We start from the raw sequence: 21,739 nt of genomic DNA, 5'->3' as shown, positions 1-21,739 counted from the left end.
CAGTGAAGCGTCGCTTCTTCGGTAACTGCAGTGACGGCTCGCAGTAGTCGTGCGGTATTGCCACATGCAACGCACATCTTCACTTCGTTGAATATAAAAACTGCAAGGAGCTTCAAAACAAGACCAATATCGTATTTGCAGGACTACCCGATACTAAGAAAAAGTTGTTTCACAAAATTTATAAGAACGGATTTTTAGCTGATTTAAAAAATCTAAAAATTAAGAATTGCTTTAAAAACATTTCTACCTGCATTGTCTTTAAATTTCATCACGATTGGACCACAAAAACTTCAAAGCGGTGGTTTGCAAAACCTGAAAAAAGCGGAACTTTTTTTGTTCCCACGACGATAAAGAATCGAAGGCATGCTCGAAAAAAAAAATTGTTACCATAGCTTAACTCAGAATTGAATAAGCTAAATTTTAATGTGAATCGTTTTTATGTAGACCTACTGGTTAATTTTTGATTATAGTCCGAACTCTGGTATCCATAATTTTTAATCCTACAGTAAGAAAGAATTCAACCTTAGGAGTTTATCAAGTAAATATTAAACCTTGTAGTGTTCTCACAAGGGGGTGGCGAGGAGAGAGGGGGGCATATTCCTCCCTCACTGGCTAAAATATCGGCAAAAAGAACGCTGTAGTATCTTTGAAAAACATAAAACCTTGTATTGGTCATACAGTGTAGAAATTGGCTTGAGGAATTACGGTTAAGACCGTCATTTGTCGCTGCCATTCAATAACGTAAAGAACGCATATGATCATTTTTAAAGTATTAACGGCTATTGTTCACGTAAGTATAGTTTATAATCACTAATTATCCATATGGAAGATGAAGTATTTAAATTGAAACCTTTTCCCTAGTGTTTTGAAGCTGCACTATAGGTATATACTCTTAAATCGCTCATGGATATGTGTTGGTTTTAATATTAAAAGCAGTTACAGCACATGTTTACTCATTCTAGCCACAGCAGACATGAATGCGCATGCACTCATGCAAGAATCGGTTGGCCCCGTTTTGTAAAAACACAGGCGGAAATATTGTAAATTTTACATTAACTTCAAACAGTGTATAAACCACTGAGAAAATCTCTGGGTACGTTACTCCCTAAATTAAAATTTCGCAAAATAAACTTACTCCCCTCTTCGCGTCCATTGATATTCTTATGCATACTTAGAGGGAGTCGATTTTAGCGACAGCGTCTCCCCTGTCTGCTATCATCACAGCTTACAATACGCCATTCGAGAAAGATAAAGCATGAAGACTTTACAGTATGGATGGCCACTCTTCGAAAAATTCAAAATCGAAAAATTCTTTTTTCGAAAACAAAAAAAGTACGATTTTTTTTTGGAAAAACGAAAAAAGAATTTTGAAAAACGCAAAATTTTTTATATAAATATTTTTTTTCGAAACCCAGAACTTTACATATATATATATATATATATATATATATATATATATATATATAGTATATTTATTTATTTTCCGAAAATTGCCATCCATACTTTACAGTTTCTCCCAGTCTAATACTCGACGCCGACAGCGGAATTCTGCATGCTAATCAAAATCCATGAACATGATCCATCATTGACATTCCTTCATCTGGGAGCGCTCGTGCAACAGTGCAGAAATGAAGAAAGATGGGGAGGGGGGAGGCCGCACAAAAAACTGTGATGCCAATCTATTATTCGAGGCAGCAGCGAGGGTTCGGCTGAAGTTGGCATTTCCTCATCCATCCCCCTGGAAATCTGGCTGAATATTCAAATTGCTTCGGGCTATCGCCATATTTACATAAAGTTCCACCCTGCTTCCCGACAGTTCGATATTGGCACTAGAAATTACGCGCAAAAAAGTCAACAGATATGACATGAAAAAAAGGGCTGAGCTGTATCCAGCCCCGAAAAAGTCATTTTTCTCATTCCATTTTTTTTGTTACTATTTACATATTGGGAAGTTGCGATACAAAAATTAAATCTGTTCTCGTGCTGCAAGCAGGCGTTGTTGCTGGATTGTTTAATATTAAGCATGGTCACTAGAATTTTTCTTCTTTTTTAAGCTATAGATTCTCTTTCAGTCTGCTGCAGATTTCGCTCATTTGTTTCCTGTTTGTAGAGAAGTAGCAATGCTCCACTTGCTTGTTCCTGAGTAGGGAAACAATTTGATCGGGACGGTAATGCTTCACTTGCTTGTTCCTGAGTAGCGGAACAATTTGATTGGGACGGTAATGCTTCACTTGCTTATTCCTGAGTAGGGAAACAATTTGATCGGGACGGTAATGCTTCACTTGCTTGTTCCTGAGTAGGGAAACAATTTGATCGGGACGGTAATGTTTCACTTGCTTGTTCCTGAGTAGTGGAACAATTTGATCGGGACGGTAATGCTTCACTTGCTTGTTCCTGAGTAGGGAAACAATTTGATCGGGAAGGTAATGCTTCACTTTCTTGTTCCTGAGTAGGGAAACAATTTGATCGGGACGGTAATGCTTCACTTGCTTGTTCCTGAGTAGTGGAACAATTTGATCGGGACGGTAATGCTTCACTTGCTTATTCCTGAGTAGTGGAACAATTTGATCGGGACGGTAATGCTTCACTTGCTTATTCCTGAGTAGTGGAACAATTTGATCGGGACGGTAATGCTTCACTTGCTTGTTCCTGAGTAGTGGAACAATTTGATCGGGACGGTAATGCTTCACTTGCTTATTCCTGAGTAGTGGAACAATTTGATCGGGACGGTAATGCTTCACTTGCTTGTTCCTGAGTAGTGGAACAATTTGATCTGGACGGTAATGCTTCACTTGCTTATTCCTGAGTAGTGGAACAATTTGATCGGGACGGTAATGCTTCACTTGCTTGTTCCTGAGTAGTGGAACAATTTGATCGGGACGGTAATGCTTCACTTGCTTATTCCTGAGTAGTGGAACAATTTGATCGGGACGGTAATGCTTCACTTGCTTGTTCCTGAGTAGTGGAACAATTTGATCGGGACGGTAATGCTTCACTTGCTTATTCCTGAGTAGTGGAACAATTTGATCGGGACGGTAATGCTCCACTTGCTTGTTCCTGAGTAGGGAAACAATTTGATCGGGACGGTAATGCTTCACTTGCTTGTTCCTGAGTAGTGGAACAATTTGATTGGGACGGTAATGCTTCACTTGCTTATTCCTGAGTAGGGAAACAATTTGATCGGGACGGTAATGCTTCACTTGCTTGTTCCTGAGTAGGGAAACAATTTGATCGGGACGGCAATGCTTCACTTGCTTGTTCCTGAGTAGTGGAACAATTTGATCGGGACGGTAATGCTTCACTTGCTTGTTCCTGAGTAGGGAAACAATTTGATCTGGACGGTAATGCTTCACTTGCTTGTTCCTGAGTAGGGAAACAATTTGATCGGGACGGTAATGCTTCACTTGCTTGTTCCTAAGTAGTGGAACAATTTGATCGGGACGGTAATGCTTCACTTGCTTATTCCTGAGTAGTGGAACAATTTGATCGGGACGGTAATGTTTCACTTGCTTGTTCCTGAGTAGTGGAACAATTTGATCGGGACGGTAATGCTTCACTTGCTTATTCCTGAGTAGTGGAACAATTTGATCGGGACGGTAATGCTTCACTTGCTTATTCCTGAGTAAGGGGACAATTTGATCAGGACGGTAATGCCCCACTTGCTTGTTCCTGAGTAAGGGGACAATTTGATCAGGACGGTAATGCTCCACTTGCTTGTTCCTGAGTAGGGAAACAATTTGATCGGGACGGTAATGCTTCACTTGCTTGTTGCTGAGTAGTGGAACAATTTGTTCTGGACGGCAATGCTCCACTTGCTTGTTCCTGAGTAGGGAAACAATTTGATCGGGACGGTAATGCTTCACTTGCTTGTTCCTGAGTAGTGGAACAATTTGATCGGGACGGTAATGCTTCACTTGCTTATTCCTGAGTAGTGGAACAATTTGATTGGGACGGTAATGCTCCACTTGCTTGTTCCTGAGTAAGGGGACAATTTGATCAGGACGGTAATGCCCCACTTGCTTGTTCCTGAGTAAGGGGACAATTTGATCGGGACGGTAATGCTCCACTTGCTTGTTCCTGAGTAGGGGAATGATTTGATCGGGACGGTAATGCTCCACTTGCTTGTTCCTGAGTAGTGGAACAATTTGTTCTGGACGGCAATGCTCCACTTGCTTGTTCCTGAGTAGGGAAACAATTTGATCGGGACGGTAATGTCCCACTTGCTTGCTCTTGAGTAGAACAATTTGATCGGGACGGTAATGCTACACTTGCTTGTTCCTGAGTAGGGGAACAATTTGATCGGGACGGTAATGCTACACTTGCTTGTTCCTAAATAGAGGAACAATTTTGTTCTGGACGGTAATGCTCCACTTGCTTGTTTCTGAGTAGGGGTACAATTTAATCCAACTACACAATTGACCCACTTACAGCGCACAACAAAATAGACTGCATGGAATGCACTCAATATACGTTTAATGTACTTATCCCATGCAACAACTCAATCACTAATATTAGCAAACCTTGTCGAAAATGTCCACCTTCAACTTTCAAAAAATTGTTCTTGGCACGAAATTCCATTAGACTTTTCCAGAGATTCAAGAAACGGAGGGTAATTTATATTTTTTTGTGTAAATTGGAAGTATTGGTGTAAAAGATGTGAACATGCCACTGTTGACTTATCAATGAACGAAACGCACAAAAATCTGTCAAGTAAACGTTCTGTTCGCACCACGAGCATCGATCAGATGTGTTGACGCAAATCATGTTTGCATTTGAAAGCAACAAAACGTGCCGACAATCAGGAGTTACCTCTCTTTGAACATGGAAGAAAACAAACAACTAGAGACGATGGAAATCAATGAAATTGTGGAGTTCCTTGTCAGCCGGTAATTTCGTTAGGATTGGCACCGCACAACAGAATGGGATAACTTGATTGCTCTCCCGGGGGAGCACTCAAAACTTTCACTCTCAGGTGGTCGAAAAGGATTCTGGAGAGAGGAGAAACTTGTCGCCCGCCATTTGGACAAAAGATGAAAGACACTGCATCCCCGAAATCCAAAAATTATGGCGTGAAGATTTTTCTTTGGATAGCTAGATTCAATTCTGAAATCAGCTGCTTTAAAAACCAAATGAGGTTTAACTAAGCCGTGACTTGGTTTGGAACGAGGCGCCTAAAGCTTAACACCCACTGAGACGTGAGAAAATGCGGCGACAGAACTTCTGTTGTCTGTTTCTAGTGAAATTAAATGGTGTAATGCCCACTACAGCGAAACGAACGGAACCGAAGCACGGGATTTCTAAACGCACGGCCATGAAATTAGGCGGGTGGCAGAAGTTCGCGCTGTTGCCACGTCGGAGCACAACCCTGTGTGTTCGGAGGTTAAAGAGAATGAAAGATCTCGTTGTAGAGTTGGTATTTGTAATCCTTGTGATTCAAACTGACAGTATTTGCTCGAAAAGTTTGGGATGACACGAAAGTGCCCCGGAGAGAGGTCGGTCCGACGCTCGAACTAGGCAACGCAGCCCGGTTGACGTTGCCACACAGTGCGCGGGAACCAGCGACTTGTGTCCCGCTCTCGCTTTGATTTTTCCGTATGTGGCACCAGCGCAATTCTGCCCAGCCACCTATTTTCATGCTCGTGCGTTTAGGCGCCTACGAAACCCAATGTTACATTAAAGATGTAAGTATAGGACATAAGGTTTATCTTCGAACACTGACTGATTTATTTTACTTAGATTTTCCGCCACTTTTGGCTAATCACGAAGATGAGAATGAGTGATATGATCAAACTAATAAACACTCACAAAGAACAGCCACGCCCAGGCCGGAGTTCCAACCTGGGACTCCTGGCGTCCTAGGGCGCTGTGCTAACCACTTCGTCTTGGAGGTCGGCTTATTCTGGTACAGCTTCCGCCACTAAACTGTCTCTCGTCTGAAGGCTGTTACTGCCAAACTTGTGCTTCGTCCAAACCTGACGAGAATGACTGACCGCGTTGTTACATGAGGCCTTCGAAGGGCCAAGCAAATACGGATGAATGGATGAACACTTCAAGCCCTTGCAGGATAAATTATTTTTCGTTCGCCTTCTAATGTGGCAAGCAAGTGGTCAAATCCCACTATGACTAGTAGTGAAGAAAGAACGTGCTGTCTCCAGCTTTCCTCCTATATTCCTTTCCCGGATTCTCTGGAGTAAGAGAACGCGTTCGCGTTCTCGGCGCATGTTGAAGGGTGTGCGCCTCGTCCAATGACCGCGCGGAGGGGAGGGGCATCCACGGGAGGGTGCGACTCGACTGCTCATTCTTGGTCCCGTAGTTCCGTAGTAAACATGTCAGCTCGGAAATCTAGGGGAACTCTGCATTCAGGAGAGCGCCGCATAGTGCTGAATGTGTTCGAGAACCTATTTGAACGAGGTGGTAAAACAGTACATGAATGTGTTTTGGAGACTGCTGCCCTAACGGGAATTGGGAAATCCACCGTCTATAATATCCGGAAGGAAGCGAAACAATCGCGAGGAAAGGATGGAACATCCCTTTTGGAAACGCCGGGCAAGAAGCATCCGAAACGAGCTCAACGATTTGCAGACTTCGATGAGTTTGCGCTAGAGGCATTACGAAGGCTCATTCACAGGGAATTTTTCGCCAAGCAGCTGCCACCGTTTTTTAGGGTGGCAGTTGTGCAAAAAACATACATGTGTAAACACATAAGTTATGGACCCTTTACAAGCCAACTACTGGCGTTCTCGCATTGCATTGTTTTCTTAAAAGACAATAAACGTGCAATATTATTTGTAACTTGTGTAAAACAATACACTGGCCACAGGCCCGTAGCTAGAGGGGGGGCATGCCCCCCTGAGAGCCTGCCTTGCGCCCCCCCTGTGAAAAATACAGAACACATTCCTACCTGGAATTCTCACTAATCTTTACAATTATATCATGTGTTACTCTAGCATTATAACAAAGACACTTATTGATTTTGTGATTTATTAGGGTGTCTGGGATTCCGTATAATGTTGTATCAGGATTGGGAGGAAAAATTCCTGTCCAGATTTAGACTTCGGGAAATGATTTTGCAATATTCAGTATCTTTAACACTTGCGACAGTTTGAGTAGTCTTGTATTAAAGGTGCCTAATGTGTTTGGATGTTTTTCTTGGATCTGTTGCTATGAACTTTGAACTGCTTAAATTTTTGTTTCTCAAGACTACCTTTTGATAATAGTGATTCATGTGGTAGAAAGAGGGAGTGGATATTCGATTTTTGTTACTTAGCGTTGCTTTTCTGCCACTTCTAGCTAATCGCAACAATGAGTGATGACGTGAAATTGATGAAGAGACACTCATAAACAGTGCCGCAACCACAGGGGCAGAGGACATTGCCCCCCCCCCCAACCTTGAACCGAAGTCCATTCTAGGGGAAGCAAACATTGAAGTAAAAAACTAGACTAGGAGAATCTAAGAATAGCAGGACAATTGGGTAGTCATGATGGAATTAGTTTCTAATGTGTTTCTTGCATTTTTCTTCCAGACGGCCAAGGGCACTTGCAAGGGGCAAAGAATGGCAATTGCCCCCCCCCCAAAATTGTTTTTTTTTGTTTTGTTTGTTTCTTGCAGTTTCTGTTACTTATCTCTTTTGGGGAGGGGGCAAGTGCCTCTGTGTACCCTGCTATATCTGCCAATGCGACACAATATATTAAAAATTTGCCCCCTCTAGGATTGACTTCGCCCCCCCCCCTACAAAGAATTTTTGGCTACGGGCCTGACTGGCCATTGTTGAGAATAAGAGAAGAAATTGGCAGCAGAAAGCGTTTAGCTTTACGGCCGTTATACCGCGCAGCACTTCGTTGCTTTCATCCCGCACCCTTCCCCACCCAGTCTGGCCCCGCCCACAAGCTTACCCCTCTGCGCGTCGGTACTCCAGAGAATCCGGAAAAGCAGTATAGTGGGTGGAAGCACTCAAGGGATTGCTGCCAAAGTCTTGCAGCAGATGACGTATCACTGATCGGCAAGAACTGTGCCAGCATAATTTTCTGGGCTACGGAGTGGGAAAGTTATTTATAAAATAGAGCTAGGATGTTCGTGACCAAAAATTCCCCAAAATATAAATAAAAATGCATTTACGGCCCAAATTTACACAAATATGTCTTAAAACAACACACGCTGTACATCATCTACAACATGATTCAGGGATTTCAAAGGAGCCAGATTATTCTTAATGGAACACCAAGAATTAAGTGTTAAGCAACAACAATAACAACCGAGTTAATTGTTATATTCGCGAACATACTTGACACCAAAAATATTTCGAACTTACTCTCACTCTGTCTCTCTCTATCTCTCTCATACACACACTCTCTAGCCTTCTTAAACCCAAAGGTTTATGGCTACAGCAACACAAGCCTTCCATCTGTCCCTATCCTGGGCAAGATCAATCCTTTTGGTCCATCTCAACGTTATCCCTCCATCTTGGCCTTCCCACAGGTCTCTTACCATCATGTTTCCAGAATCTTATATATTCCTTTTTCCTCTCCCAGTCGCTCCACATGGCCTGCCCACCTCGCATAGACACACATTTTTCTTCTTCTCTTGTCTTATAATTCTTTTAATTCTATTCTCGATCTATCTCTCTCAATATTTCCATCTTACGATGACGTGTAAACATGACATTACATGTTCCAATACATCCCACTTAAGGACAAAACATTTTGATTTCGACACCCCTTAGAAAATTTTCCGCGGATTTGGGAAGGGGGGGGCTACAACCTCGGGCTTTCATTGGGAAAAATTCTTAGAAAAATATATATTGGAAATGTGGCAAAAATATAAAATATTTTACTACCCGAACGTAACTTAGCCTAAAAGTCAGAACTGGAATTGGATACATATGGAGGAGAGGTGGAGGGTCAGGAGTGAGAAGATACTGTAAAAAGCACTGCTCCTAGATACTCACTGGTGTATGCCTAACCGCGACGAGCTTGTCGCCGACGCAGAGTCTCCCGTCGATCTGCGCGGCGCCACCGTCCATGATCTTCGTGACGTAGATGCCGTTGTCGCCCGGGATGTGCTGGTTGCCGATGCCGCCGGCGATGCTGAACCCGAGGCCTTTGCTGCCTTTGATTAGCTCTATCTCCATCACCCGGGCGTTGCTTGGGTTCCGCCGTCTCCGCACATACTGAAAGAAGGGAAAAAGCAAGAATTAACCAAGCGTCTTACAAAGGCAACAATATTTGTCACAAGCAGTGAGAAAACCACAATATTTCAAGCAGGGTTGTCAAGGGTCGAGGAATCCATAAATTCTAATCGGTTCTATTGGGTTCCAGTCCAAATTTAAATTCGGTCCAAATTGCGTATGTTTCATTGAAAAAATGTTCCTGGACCGTATTTAAATTCATCCGGAAAAAATCCTGGACCGTATTCAAATTTATCTGCAAAAAAGGTTCCTGAACCGTATTTAAATTCATCTGGAAAAAAGGTTCCTGGACCGTATTTAAAATTCAACCGAAAAAAAGGTTCCTGGACCGTATTTAAAATTCATCTGCAAAAATGATTCCTGGACCGTAATTAAATTCATCTGCAAAAAAGGTTCCTGGACCGTAATTAAATTCATCTGCAAAAAAGGTTCCTGTACCGTAATTAAATTCATCTGCAAAAAAGGTTCCTGGACCGTATTTAAATTGATCTGGAAAAAGGTTCCTGGACCGAATTGAAATACTTTCAAGATAAGAAGGTCCTTTACGGTCCATAACAAATTTACGCTTGCTGATTTTCTCTCCTGGACCGGAATTGAATTTATTTAATATTCCTGGACCTTTAAAAACCCTGATTTCAAGTTCGTCAAGTTATATGGCATGAACTTTCATTTTAGGAGGTATTGATGTTTCAGAAAATGATTAGTTGGTGTTAGAGTTGATGAGCTGTATCTTTGCGGGTGAACCGTGTCAAAGCAAAGCTGCGCAGAAGCAATGGGAGTAGTTACAGGCTGCCTTAGCCACTGAACATCATTCTCCTCATGGTGTGTAAGAGCTGCCACCTACGCAATCTCTGCTCTGTTTGTGTGTGTGTGTGCACGTAGTGGCCAAGATCCCCCGCAAAGATACAGCTCGTCAATTCTAGTTGATTCAAATCTTAAATGAAAGTTATTTTAAGAGCCTACAAACAAAAAAACTAATAAACGGTAATGAATTGTGCATCTTATCTGTAAAAGTATGAAACTCATCATGCTTGTTATTTTAAGGCATTGGCGGAATGCACTTCCAACCAGCCACCATATTGGAAAATGGCGGCCACAAGCAGTTTTTAGCCTGTGACTTTTGAATTTATGCTCAGATTTTAATTTTTCTTTTCTTGTGCTAAAGCTCCCTATATGACAAAATTTTCTCTCTTCGAGGATGCAAGAAAAATTCACATGGTTGAGTGTCGAGAAATGTTTCCAAGAACTTTAGAATTGTTTTCTACACGTCATCTTCTCCAACCTCTTATTTCTGCCGTTTTACTCTAATGGGTAATCTGATCGTTCTTGCCTGCGTGCGGAAATTGTTTTCTTTCACAGAAGGATCTGGAGCTGGAGTTTTGGGAGGGAAGATCGGAAAACTACTCGACCTGTATAAAAGAAACTTGATACTTGATCTTCATCCCGACTTGGTTGTTTAGAGGGGCAACATGGGTCATTGCACCTCTCTCCATTTCAAACTTTACATTCATAGTCAAGGCTCGGAAGTTAAAGACCTAAAATTTCTCCAAAATGACCTTGTGATTATTTTTAAATGACCCATTAAGGAAGTTACATTCAATATCAAAATGAAAGCTGGATTTTTGTTCCTTAAAAAAAAGTGAGAAAGAAAGTGAAGAATTTCAACCACAGTACTTGAATGAGTTCAACGCAACCCGATTTTTTTTTGTTTAAACTAATAAAGTTAGTTGCGTATAATAAAACTAGCCACTCTCTCTCCCTAACTATTTATCTAATATGTTTAAACTTGAGCCCAAGAAGAAACATAAATTTTCCGTCGTACAATTTTGGGAGAACTAACAACTTTTCTTCTGTGATTTCGACCTGTGTATTGGATCGGTGGCCACCCAGCATTGTGAGGAGCTACAAATGAGTAGCGAAAGCCGGTCATTGAAACCTACAATGGCTGGAGGTTTCGTCGTGCTGACCACACGTCAGCCCCGTAACTGGGTAAATAATCTCGCACTTCGTGTGAGTGAGGCCGGCAGTCAGCAGATAGGCCCGGCCCCTCAATGGACTGTTGCGCCATGGGTTATTATTTAAAAAAATAAAATAAAAAAAAAAAATAAAAAAAAAATGCAGTTAGGAAGTCTTCAAATTTGCTTAGAATGCAATGATTGATTGATTGATTGAATTGTTGTGTTAAGTCCACTTTACGCACAGAAATGCTAATCGGGACTGGTCCTACAGTTTAAAGTGGGATGCGAACCACTATGTGCCTCCAACGGTTATCGAACCCGGTACCCCTTGATTACAAACTTAAAATGCAATGAAAAATTTTAAAAAAAAGTAATGAAGAGGATATCGTTTAATATGAATGGTTTTCTATAATTAATTTCTTATCACAGTACTACGTTATCTTTACTAACCAAATTTTATAACAACGACTTCACCACCTCCAAACAAAAATTTCTGACCTAAAAGTAACATTTTACTTACCCTGATAAAAATCCATTCTTACCCGCCCTTTGATTTATGTGTACAGTCTCCGCAAAATGTGGTTGTAGTTTAGCAAGAGAACACAGAACACGTAATTGCTCAAAGACAGGCACTGGCGTTCACTTGCGGACGTGCACTAGACATTGCACCTCAAGGCCTCCTGCCAGTCTCCCTTTCCTCTTCTCCGCCCCCCTCAGAACGCTTATGCGTCTCGCTCAGAGTTCCACGCGTGCATAAGAGAGCATCTTTTACAAAGTAAGACGAGTTGCCCATGCCTATTGTAAGAGATGTATCCTTACAAATATACAACCTGCTATTCTGCAGTGCATCGCGGGTTGTCTAAAAGATGTAACTTTTGCCTTTCTATAATTGAGATCGCTAATATCGAGTTTCAATTTCTTTCCCCCTCTTTTACACTTCTCTGCTGTAATCGCTAAACGGATGATGCTCTCGTGAAAAAGGATGTGGTAAAAACCTAAAGTAATCTCTTTACCCGCAAATCGGAATGATGAGACTTGGCTTCACGTATGTTGCGGTATCCACTAACCTGAAGTAAATTTTACAGATCTGTATCGTAAATGATCCGAAAGTAACGTGAACAACACTACGGAACGAGGAAAAATGATCTACATTTAAGCAGAGACGAAAGTGCAAAATATGAACAGTTTTAAAAGGGTATTCCTGACAAATACTTTAAATATGCATAAAATCGTGATGGTAGATGAGAATTGGCCAAAGGGCGGTAAGTTACACATTGAGAACTTTCCAGTCACGGTCCACACACACACATTCTTCCTTTTGAATATTTAGTGCTAGCACCTCCAGTATCATTCATTAGAATAAAAAATGTCACAGTTTGTCAAGTATTCTCCTACACTGCAACAAGCCATGGAGGCTCAGGAGATTGTCGAAGTGGGGGTTCCACACATTCACGACTCGGCCATTGTGAAGGTCATGTGATAAGCACCACGCTCCGAACCGCCTTTACGTACCTACAAGTACGCATTTATTTGAGGCTGGGTGAACCCTAGAGATGGAAAAATTCCCCCTTGTGATCATTTACACCGGGAATCAAACCCGGGTCTTCCGTGTCGCAGTCAGAGTGATTCTCTACTGAACTAAAAACACATTTATATATAATTTATATTAATGTTATTAAGAATTATTACTTTTATTTTGAGGCTTACTAACCGTGTACGTTTGTGCAAATAAAAGATTAATGTTTCAACTGATTTTAAAGATTTCCAAAGAACCAACGACCCTCCATAAATAAGCGTGGAATTGAACGCGTCTCCAAACAATTTCCCTCAGTCTGGTGAACTAGTGTAAAAAGTTGATATTTCTTTCATCGAAAGCTTTAAACCTTATCTGTCGCCTTCGCTTCACCTGCTAAAATGCAAAGCAACGGCTGTGGAAGCCAACAGCGCTCTGAAAAAAACGTTGGCGGGTAGCGGGAGTCGCTAATCTTTCTGTTCGATTTTTAACCTCAATTCAGCTACGTATTTTCGCGTACATATGGCAGCACTTGCTCAGAGGTTAGCTGGGGCGGAAAGAATACTCCGCAGGGTTTCTTCTTCGATGGAGACGAAAAGGATAAAGGCGGGTCTGAGCGAAGGAAACCGGGAACAGGAAGAGAGGTTTTTAATAATCCACTTACACGGTTTCCTGCGGTAAGTTGAAGATTACTTGTATTTACCTGAAGAAGATGAAAAAGCAGAGAGATGCGACGGAAGCGAATGTCTGTTGGGAAAAGTCTCATTCGGCATCTTCCTCGTTGCCAACAAGAACTCATAAATAAAACCTGGTGAAGGGTAATCTAGTTTCTTGTATCATACACGAAATAATATCACGAATCGTCGATTCGGAATTCTATAGCAGAGCGCACGTTAATTAGGATAGGTAATTATGCTATCGTTGGAGAATGACAAACTGAAATAATTTATTATGAACCTTGGGTGGTTTGTTGAAAAAAGAACTCCCTTAAGGGGACTAGGAACAGTTTCCACGTCAAGACCGTTGCGAGAACCCGAAACAGACCCCCCCCCCCCACGGGCTTTGGAAAGAGAGGTCTGTGCGCTGGATGGTCATATGAAGAGGAGAAAACTTAGCATTACGCTCATGAGAGTATTATTTTACCTATTCTCTTGGGAATATCGAACTTTCGATGGTTCAGAAAAACACATCAGCGGGAACAGGACAGATTGAAGATTTTGTTTGTGTTAGGAAAAGTAAAAAATTTCCATTTGATTAGCCGTTGGTTGGTTGGTTGATTGATTTGGTGTTCTAAGTCCACTTTATGCACAGTAACGCTAATCGGGACTGGACCTACAGTTTAAAGTGGGATCCGAACCACTATGTGCCTCCACCGAGTATCGAACCCTTTGATTAGCCGGAAGTTGAGGTTGTTTGTTCATAAGGAATACATGAGAGTCTATAAATAAGTGTTCATCATATTTTTTACCGATCGTATATAGATTAAAACTTTAAAAAACCGCTTCCACTTGCGACATGGAGAGAAATTCATACTCTCTTGTCCTCGGTTTTGCTCTTTTCAGTAGCAGTGTCCATCTGGTGCGAAACTGTCACTCTTTACCTTAATATCCTCATTTATTTATTGATTGAAATTAAAAATATGGGTACGTCAGTGCAACCATATTAATTATAATAAAATAATTAAAATAATTACAATTAATTAAAATTAAACAATATTAATTTAATATGTAAATCAATCAATAATGTATTGTTATTGTTACATGAATACGTAATAAGATGGTACAAGAATAGAGATATAACAGCACGTAGTCATTATCTAGCTTAGCAAAATTTGTATAAAAGGAAGGAAATTAATGTCAAATAGATAAAGAATTTAAAATTTATTGAATAATTAAAATAAGAAAAGTAAAGTTTATATACAGGGTGTCCATAGATTATCTTTACAACTTTAGACTTGGATAACTTGAAAACTATACTAGATAATGACAAACGGTTTTCAACATGTGTCAAGAAAACTCATAAAGTTCTTTTTTATTTTCCAGGTGACGCAGATGTGACGAAAAATGTGGACGCCACAAGAAAAAGTTCAGTATGTAGCCTGGTTTATAGAGACGATGTCCGATACCCAAGTGCCTGAAGCAGCTGCACCTTGTAGGCATACAGACGTAACCTCTTATGCAAGACTTTGTGCACTGTTGCTCGTGGCATTGCCAACTCTCTGGCCGCCGTACGCACTGATTTTGTCGGACTCTGTGCAAACGCCTGCCGCACCCTGTCCACGTTGGCGTCTGACACAGATGGCCGACCCGCTCCCTGTATATGGACAACACTATCCGTTTCCATGAATGACGTATGCCAAGCCCGAATGGTGGTTCCCTTCCATACTGTGTCCGAAAGTTTCGTTGCACTTGGGTATCGGACTTCGTCTCTATAAACCAGGCTACACACTCAGCTTTTTCCTGTGGCGTCCACAATTTTCGTCAAATCTGTGTCACCTGGAAAATAAAAAAAAACTTTATGAGTTTTCTTGCCACATGTTGGTTGAACACCGTTTGTCATTATCTAGTATAGTTTTCAAGTTATTAAAGTCTAAAGTTGTAAAGATAATTTATGGACACCCATATGAAACAAGTATATTTTGTATAATTTAGTACTTGGAAAATCTTTCGGGACGTCCCTGCACATAACCTTAGTTTCATTGCATCATAGGACAAAACAATCGGAGAAAAGAAATAAAAAGTTCTTGCAACTGCTGTCTCCGAGGATAAGACAATGGAAGTAGGCAATATTCCATCTGTACTCTTCCCGTGTGTGGCAAAGTACAGAGTCCGTCTTTAGCCGGGACGGTGCGATTATTCCTTGCTAAACAATTTTTTGCGACCCAGTTGCAAGCTATACTAGTACTCCACCTAGCTGTTGTGTGGAATTAACACAATGTTTTGAAGGAAAACGAGTGAGCACTGTGTCTGCTTAGGAAGAAAATGCTAACTTCACGTCCGCAGAATCAACAGCGAAAAGCTAAGTGAAGGAGCAAATATTGCCTCAACATTTTGAGGGCAGTAGGCCGTGGCATTAGCACTAGGCAAGACAACCATTCACTTTCATATGACACACAACAGACAAGTCTTCTAATATGTATACTCCACCAAGCACAAACCGCGACTTTGTTTACATTTCAATGCACAATGTTTGTTCCAAAAGCCTAAATTGTAGGTTATCGACTTTCTCCCTAGCAAGTTCTCCGCTATCTTGGTGCCTGAGGGCAAAAACCTTTCAATTTCGAAAATAGTGCCACCCCTTTCCCTTACCAATTCTATGATTGGCAAACGTTAATTTTTTAAAAAAAATCTCGTTTTTTTTTCCTTAATTTAGGTCGCTTTTCTGTCACTTATGGCTAATCGCGACAACAGGGAAGAAATATCAGGGCAGGATTCGAACCTGGGGCTGTCGATGGCGAGATGGTAAGTCAACCGCGACTAAAGTGTGTAAAACAATGCATAACGCAGCGTAGCTGAATGGTTAGCGCTTGTATTTATTACGAAAGGCCAAATGATCTGTCCTTGGTGGGTACATTTAAATCGCACTCTGCAACTGATCTTCGTGGCGGAGTGGTTAGCACAGCGTGCTATGACGCCAGGAATCCCGGGTTCGAGTTCCGGGTAAGGCATGGGTAACACTGTTAAGCCTTGTTTCCATGTTAATAAAACATTAAAATGCTGACTAAGGCAAACTTTTACAGCAGAAGAAGACCCTGTTAGAGGGTGGAAACGTTACGTTTTTATGTATATCTTTTTATACTATAAAAGTTTGTCTTGGTCAGCATTTCAATGTTTTATGGGCATGGGTGTTCTTTGCGAGTGTCCCTTCATCAATTTCATCATATCATCACTCATCCTCATCGTCACGATTAGGCTAAAGTGGCACAAAAGCAAAATAAAATGAACCAAATCAATAAATCAAATCGCACTCTGTATATCCTGCATCTCAAGAACATTATCAATCGCTTTCAATTGTTTCCGAGATTTCTAACAATATTTCTTAAGTACACTGTTACGTAAGGGATAAAATATAAGCAAATGTTTTTTTTAGTAGTAGATGCCTCGTTACAACAATTTCACTCGTAAATACGTAAGTCTTTTTACTTTTAAACATTACACTTGAAATTAAATATTAATAAATAAATTATGGTATAATCACAAAGATTAATGGTTCGATTATGCCTACGTTTGTCTATATCTCTCACGGGCCAGTGTAATTACAGGGCCAGGACCATAATAAAATTCAAGTAAAATTCCCGGTTTTCAAGGCGAACATTCCAAAAATTCATGGGTAGAAGCAGATGTTTTCTCTAATTCAGCCTTATGTATTACAGCCTCTCACCACCCACACACATACACACATAAATACGAGTATATTAGCAATGTAAAGTTTATGTCTGATTTCAACGTGTCCAACAATTCTAAATTCAATTGAATAAACATTGCATAATTATATATATATATATATATATATATATATATATATATATATATATATATATATATATATATATATAATAAATTAATATATATTTAAAATATTTAATATAAGGTGTGGAGTTTACATTTGCCATTTCATATACTCAGGCTCAAATCTCCAAACACAAGTCACACGGGATAATACTAATCTACGAAAAATTGTTAATTGGACAAGAATTTCAAACTCAAATTCAAGATATCTTATCTTGCAATAATCTTCCGTCCGTCAAATAGACTGTTCTGCAAAGGACACTAACGAAGTAAACGGATTGAGAGAATTGTGTTTTATATTTCACGCAGCTTTCTTCTTCTTACTCGACAAAAAGTAAAAGCTGAAATGTGAAAAACTTGCCTCAGGACATTTATAAATATATATAAATTGAATGGGGTTTGGATTAATAACAGTTGCAATTTTTTACGTCTACGGAGAAAAATTCACGTGGATTTCCCGGAGCCAATAATTCCCGGAATTCCCGACGAGTAGCCACCCTGAATTGATGCCAGTAGCCGGTACCGGACCGCGACCCGGCGGTTAAGAAACAGTTCTCAAAAAGAATGCTTTCGAAAGAGACGTTTGGAAAGAACAGTGACACTATTCTATAGTGGACCCACCAGCAATAAAATTTGCACAGACCCGGACTCCTGTGCACTGCACTCCCGCGTGGAGGGGAGGGGGAGAGTGGAGCATGCTTTCTTATGGTCCGAGCTGAACGGAAGGGGAGGAAGGTGCGCGGGGACTTTTCGTCCAAGGTTCTTTTCCTTGTGGTCGCTCTATAGCGGGATATGGCAACACTAGATACATCTGATTGGCCCTCCCAGCCACGCCCACGCGATTTTGGCGTCAAGCCGAGGCGGGAAAAAGAAACCATCACATGAAGACGGTCTATCTATAGTGAATGTGTCAGCTGGGACAACAACCAACACACTTCAGGGACATTTCGTATTCCATCCGCCGCGTACCAGCTCACCTCAAAACCGACTCAACAGCCAACGAGAGGCGAGAGAAAAGCGTTAGCATTCTGCAGGTGGCCCGTCAACCCGAGATGGAAAATGACAGCTAAAAACTATGGGTATAAAAGCTAGCAACTTGAACAAAGTGAAACCGCCGCACTTCACGTCCTGAGTACGATATAAATCACCCAAAAAACAGCTCCCGGGGTTCCAACAAAAGTTCCCCTTGGGAGCTCAAGAGGCAACAAGCAGGGCCCACGTCTCGGTTCATTGTCATCGAGCGAGAAGCGGGTGGGGGCAGGAAAGAACGAGGTATTTACAACTCATCAAAATTTCACGGCAGGCAGAAGGTGCTTTGCGACCCCTGGGGAAAGATTCGCTTCCGCTAACACACAGCGTGTCTGTGTGTGGGGTGGAGTAAAGGAAAATGCCACCTTTTTTTGTTAGCACTTGGGGGAAGTTACTGGCAAAGACGAGGCGGAGGGGCTCAAAGGGGTAATTTGGAGCGAAAGTGTAACTTTCGTAAAGAGGACATGGCTACGTCACTGCTCGCAAAATTTTAGGAAATGGAATTTATAAGAATGCTGGAATGACTAGGAGAGAGGCTAAACGAGTTGCAAATGGGATTATAGTCAAGTAGTGTAATCGTGGTACAAAGGCATACAAAACATTTCATGCAGTACTATAATGGTCTAATTTCCAGTTGGCGGCTGACCTGCATTGTTATTTCTCACTCTTCCCGACCCCCCAATCGTCGTCGGGTGGGGCTCGATGGGTGTCAACAAATTCAGTTGCGAAGTAAAAGCTGTAACATCGCTCTCCCGAAGCAACGTTGCCAAGCGTACTCCTGTTTTTGCCAGCTGCATACTGACCCGTGGGTGCTCGTTCCGGAAACTTGACCACGTGTGCACTTGTACCATTAACCCCCGTTGATTTCTGGTGCTGACGATATCGTTGTCGGAGAACTCTCTCGTTTTACAGTACGTTTGGCAACGTGTGGTGTATCTGAGGCTCATTTGTTTCCTCCCGCTCAAAATGTTCAGGGTCTTGTGACTCGAAAATGTCCAATGTCAGTCGAAGAAAAATCACTGATTGCTGATTCGCTGTTTCCCAGCGGCCAACTGGAATGCGACCAGTTTAGAGCATAGATACAGAAAGACAATTCGTAATTTATATTAATTGGTGATGTGTTGGTTTCCACAGAATGAGCCCTTCCGACTTGGTGGTATTGAAAAACAGTAAGGGCAGTTATACTGACAGGCAGCTCAACTAGCGGCTGATCTTAGAACTAGTAATGTTTTCGAGGTTGTGTTACGTGATGATGCTGCAGTCTCAGTTGGAAGTAAAACATTGCAAGTCTGTTCAGTAGTAACGTTGCCAAGTGTAATTCTACTTTGTGTTTTATCGTGCATTCCTCCTCAAACACTTGTTGAGGGTTATCTTCTTGTTTCTGAGAAAAATATACTAAGAATCTGGAAGTGCACTTTTACTTTGCCGAAATCGTCCGAATCGAAAGGTTCCGAGAAGTACAGTTGCCACTTTTCCCACCAGGTGTCAGCTCGAACGTCAAAAATCGTGTTCTGGAGCGCAGGCTCACAAGGCAAACGCCAATCAAATTTCAAAATGCTTTCCACCTATTTACATCTAACAATGAAAATATAGAATGCGATTTCCACTTTTATATTTTTTTTCTATATGCAGTGTTATCGATAATATGTCGGTTCTATATCGTCTTTTCGATAAACGTTGCTTCTACAAAGTGAAAGTTCCACGCTGTAAGATGTGCTGCACATTTACATTGTATTCTACTGCGGGTGAAAGGTATTCTAGGCGGCACCAGCTAGAAAAAAAAACAAACTAGATTTATCAACATGAGGTGCAAGGCCGTCCGCAGAACTTTTTATCAGGAGGCAAGCAGCGCTCAAAGTGGGGGAACATCGAGTATCTCCAGATTAAGAAAATTCTCATTCCCATCAACTGCATTTCACCAATGTTGATCCATATAACATCAACCACCTTTTCCCAAAGTGGGCAAAGAATACCCCCACCCTCTAGCTAGGATTTCTCACTTCGAACGCGAAGGTGCATAGTAAAAATTAATATCTTGCCCTTCAGTCATTAAAAAAAATCATTTTTTTACCTTGTACTATTATTATTATTATTATTATTATTACTAGTTGATTACCTGGCGTTGCCAGGGTATTTTTTTATCCCAATCTTGTATTAGACAGGAAAATAATGAATTCTAACTATAGTGTAAAATGTAACTAATTTTAAATGTGATCGTGAATGTCACCAATTAACTTATCGACTCCGAAAAGTATGGATTCGACACTAATCTAGGTCATTTGTGGCATTTTATTTTTCACCCCCTCTCACCGCCCATGACGATAGGTGATGAACTTGGAGTTGAACCGCATTGGGAGTGTCACGAAAACTATGGATTCCATTCGCAACACAGCCTGAATGTTAGACAACCCGAGAAACGCTATCGTTGTGCGAATTGCATATAGTCACAGATGTCTGTTTGTGCGGAATTTAATATCGGTGGTTCTTGATTATTTTTACGTCACCCATTCCCACCCCACCCCAAGGGGTGCCAGGGATGTCTTACCCCCATAGAATTTATTTCCAGGTTGCAAGTGATACGTGTACCAAGTTTGGTTGAAATTTCTCCAGGCATTCGAGAGTTATGCCGGAACAAACATATATACACACCCACACACACATATACATCCAATTTTATAGGTATAACTCGATGATTGCCCGGCGTTGCCCGGGTATTTATTTACCCCAATCTTCTATTAGACAGGAAAATAATTAATTCTAGTTAGAATAAGTGCAAAATGAACTTTGAGTTGAACGACATTGGGAGTATCACTATTCATCTTAGCAAACCCCGAAAACTATGGATTCCACACTAATATCGGTCGTTTTCGATTATTTTTACATGTCACACCCTTCCCACCCCTAAACCTCGGGATGCAGAGGTGACTTGGAGTTGAACGGGATTGCGATTTTCACTATTCATATTAGCGACCCGGAAAACTATGGATTCCCCACTAATAATGGTCGTTTTCGATTATTTTTACATGTCACCCCTTCCCACCCCCACCCTTAGGGGTGCCAGGGGTGTCTTGGAGTTGAACGGCATTGGAAGTGTCACTATTCATCTTAGCGACCCCGAAAACTATGATTTTCCACACTAATATCGGTCGTTTTAGAATATTTTTACATGTCACACCCTTCCATCCCACCCCTAGGTGCCAGGGGTGTCTTAGAGTTGAACGGCATTGGCAGTGTCGCTATTCATCTTAGCGACTCCGAAAACTATGCTTTTCCACACTAATATCGGTTGTTTTACATGACACCCCCTACCCAACACCAACCCCTAGGGGTGCCAGAGGTTCCTTGGAGTTGAACAACAGCATTGGGAGTGTCACTATTCATCTTAGCGACCCCGAAAACTATGGATTCCACACTAATATCGGTCGTTTTACGTGTTACCCCCTTCCCAACCCCACCCCTAGTGGTGACAGATCTTCCTTGGAGTTGAACGGAATAGGGAGTATCACTATTCATCTTAGCGACCCCGAAAACTATGGATTCCACACT

At 41.4% G+C, this 21,739-nt stretch overlaps 1 protein-coding gene across 14 annotated transcripts in view; it reads right to left on the bottom strand.

Annotated features, from left to right (window-relative positions):
• The window catches only part of LOC145981874 (disks large 1 tumor suppressor protein-like), a 1,252,559-nt gene that overhangs the window by 144,900 nt on the left and 1,085,920 nt on the right, over positions 1 to 21,739 (bottom strand). For all 14 annotated transcript variants that reach the window (XM_083115344.1, XM_083115335.1, XM_083115336.1 and 11 more), the window contains one exon: positions 8,946 to 9,167. In XM_083115344.1, the coding sequence (XP_082971470.1) occupies positions 8,946 to 9,167 (222 nt within the window). The remainder of the gene's footprint in view (positions 1 to 8,945; positions 9,168 to 21,739) is intronic.

Source organism: Lepisma saccharinum, chromosome 30 (genome assembly GCF_977018435.1).
Source record: "Lepisma saccharinum chromosome 30, izLepSacc3.1, whole genome shotgun sequence".
Taxonomy (NCBI): Eukaryota; Metazoa; Arthropoda; class Insecta; order Zygentoma; family Lepismatidae; genus Lepisma; species Lepisma saccharinum.
This window is presented reverse-complemented; position numbering and strand designations above follow the sequence as displayed.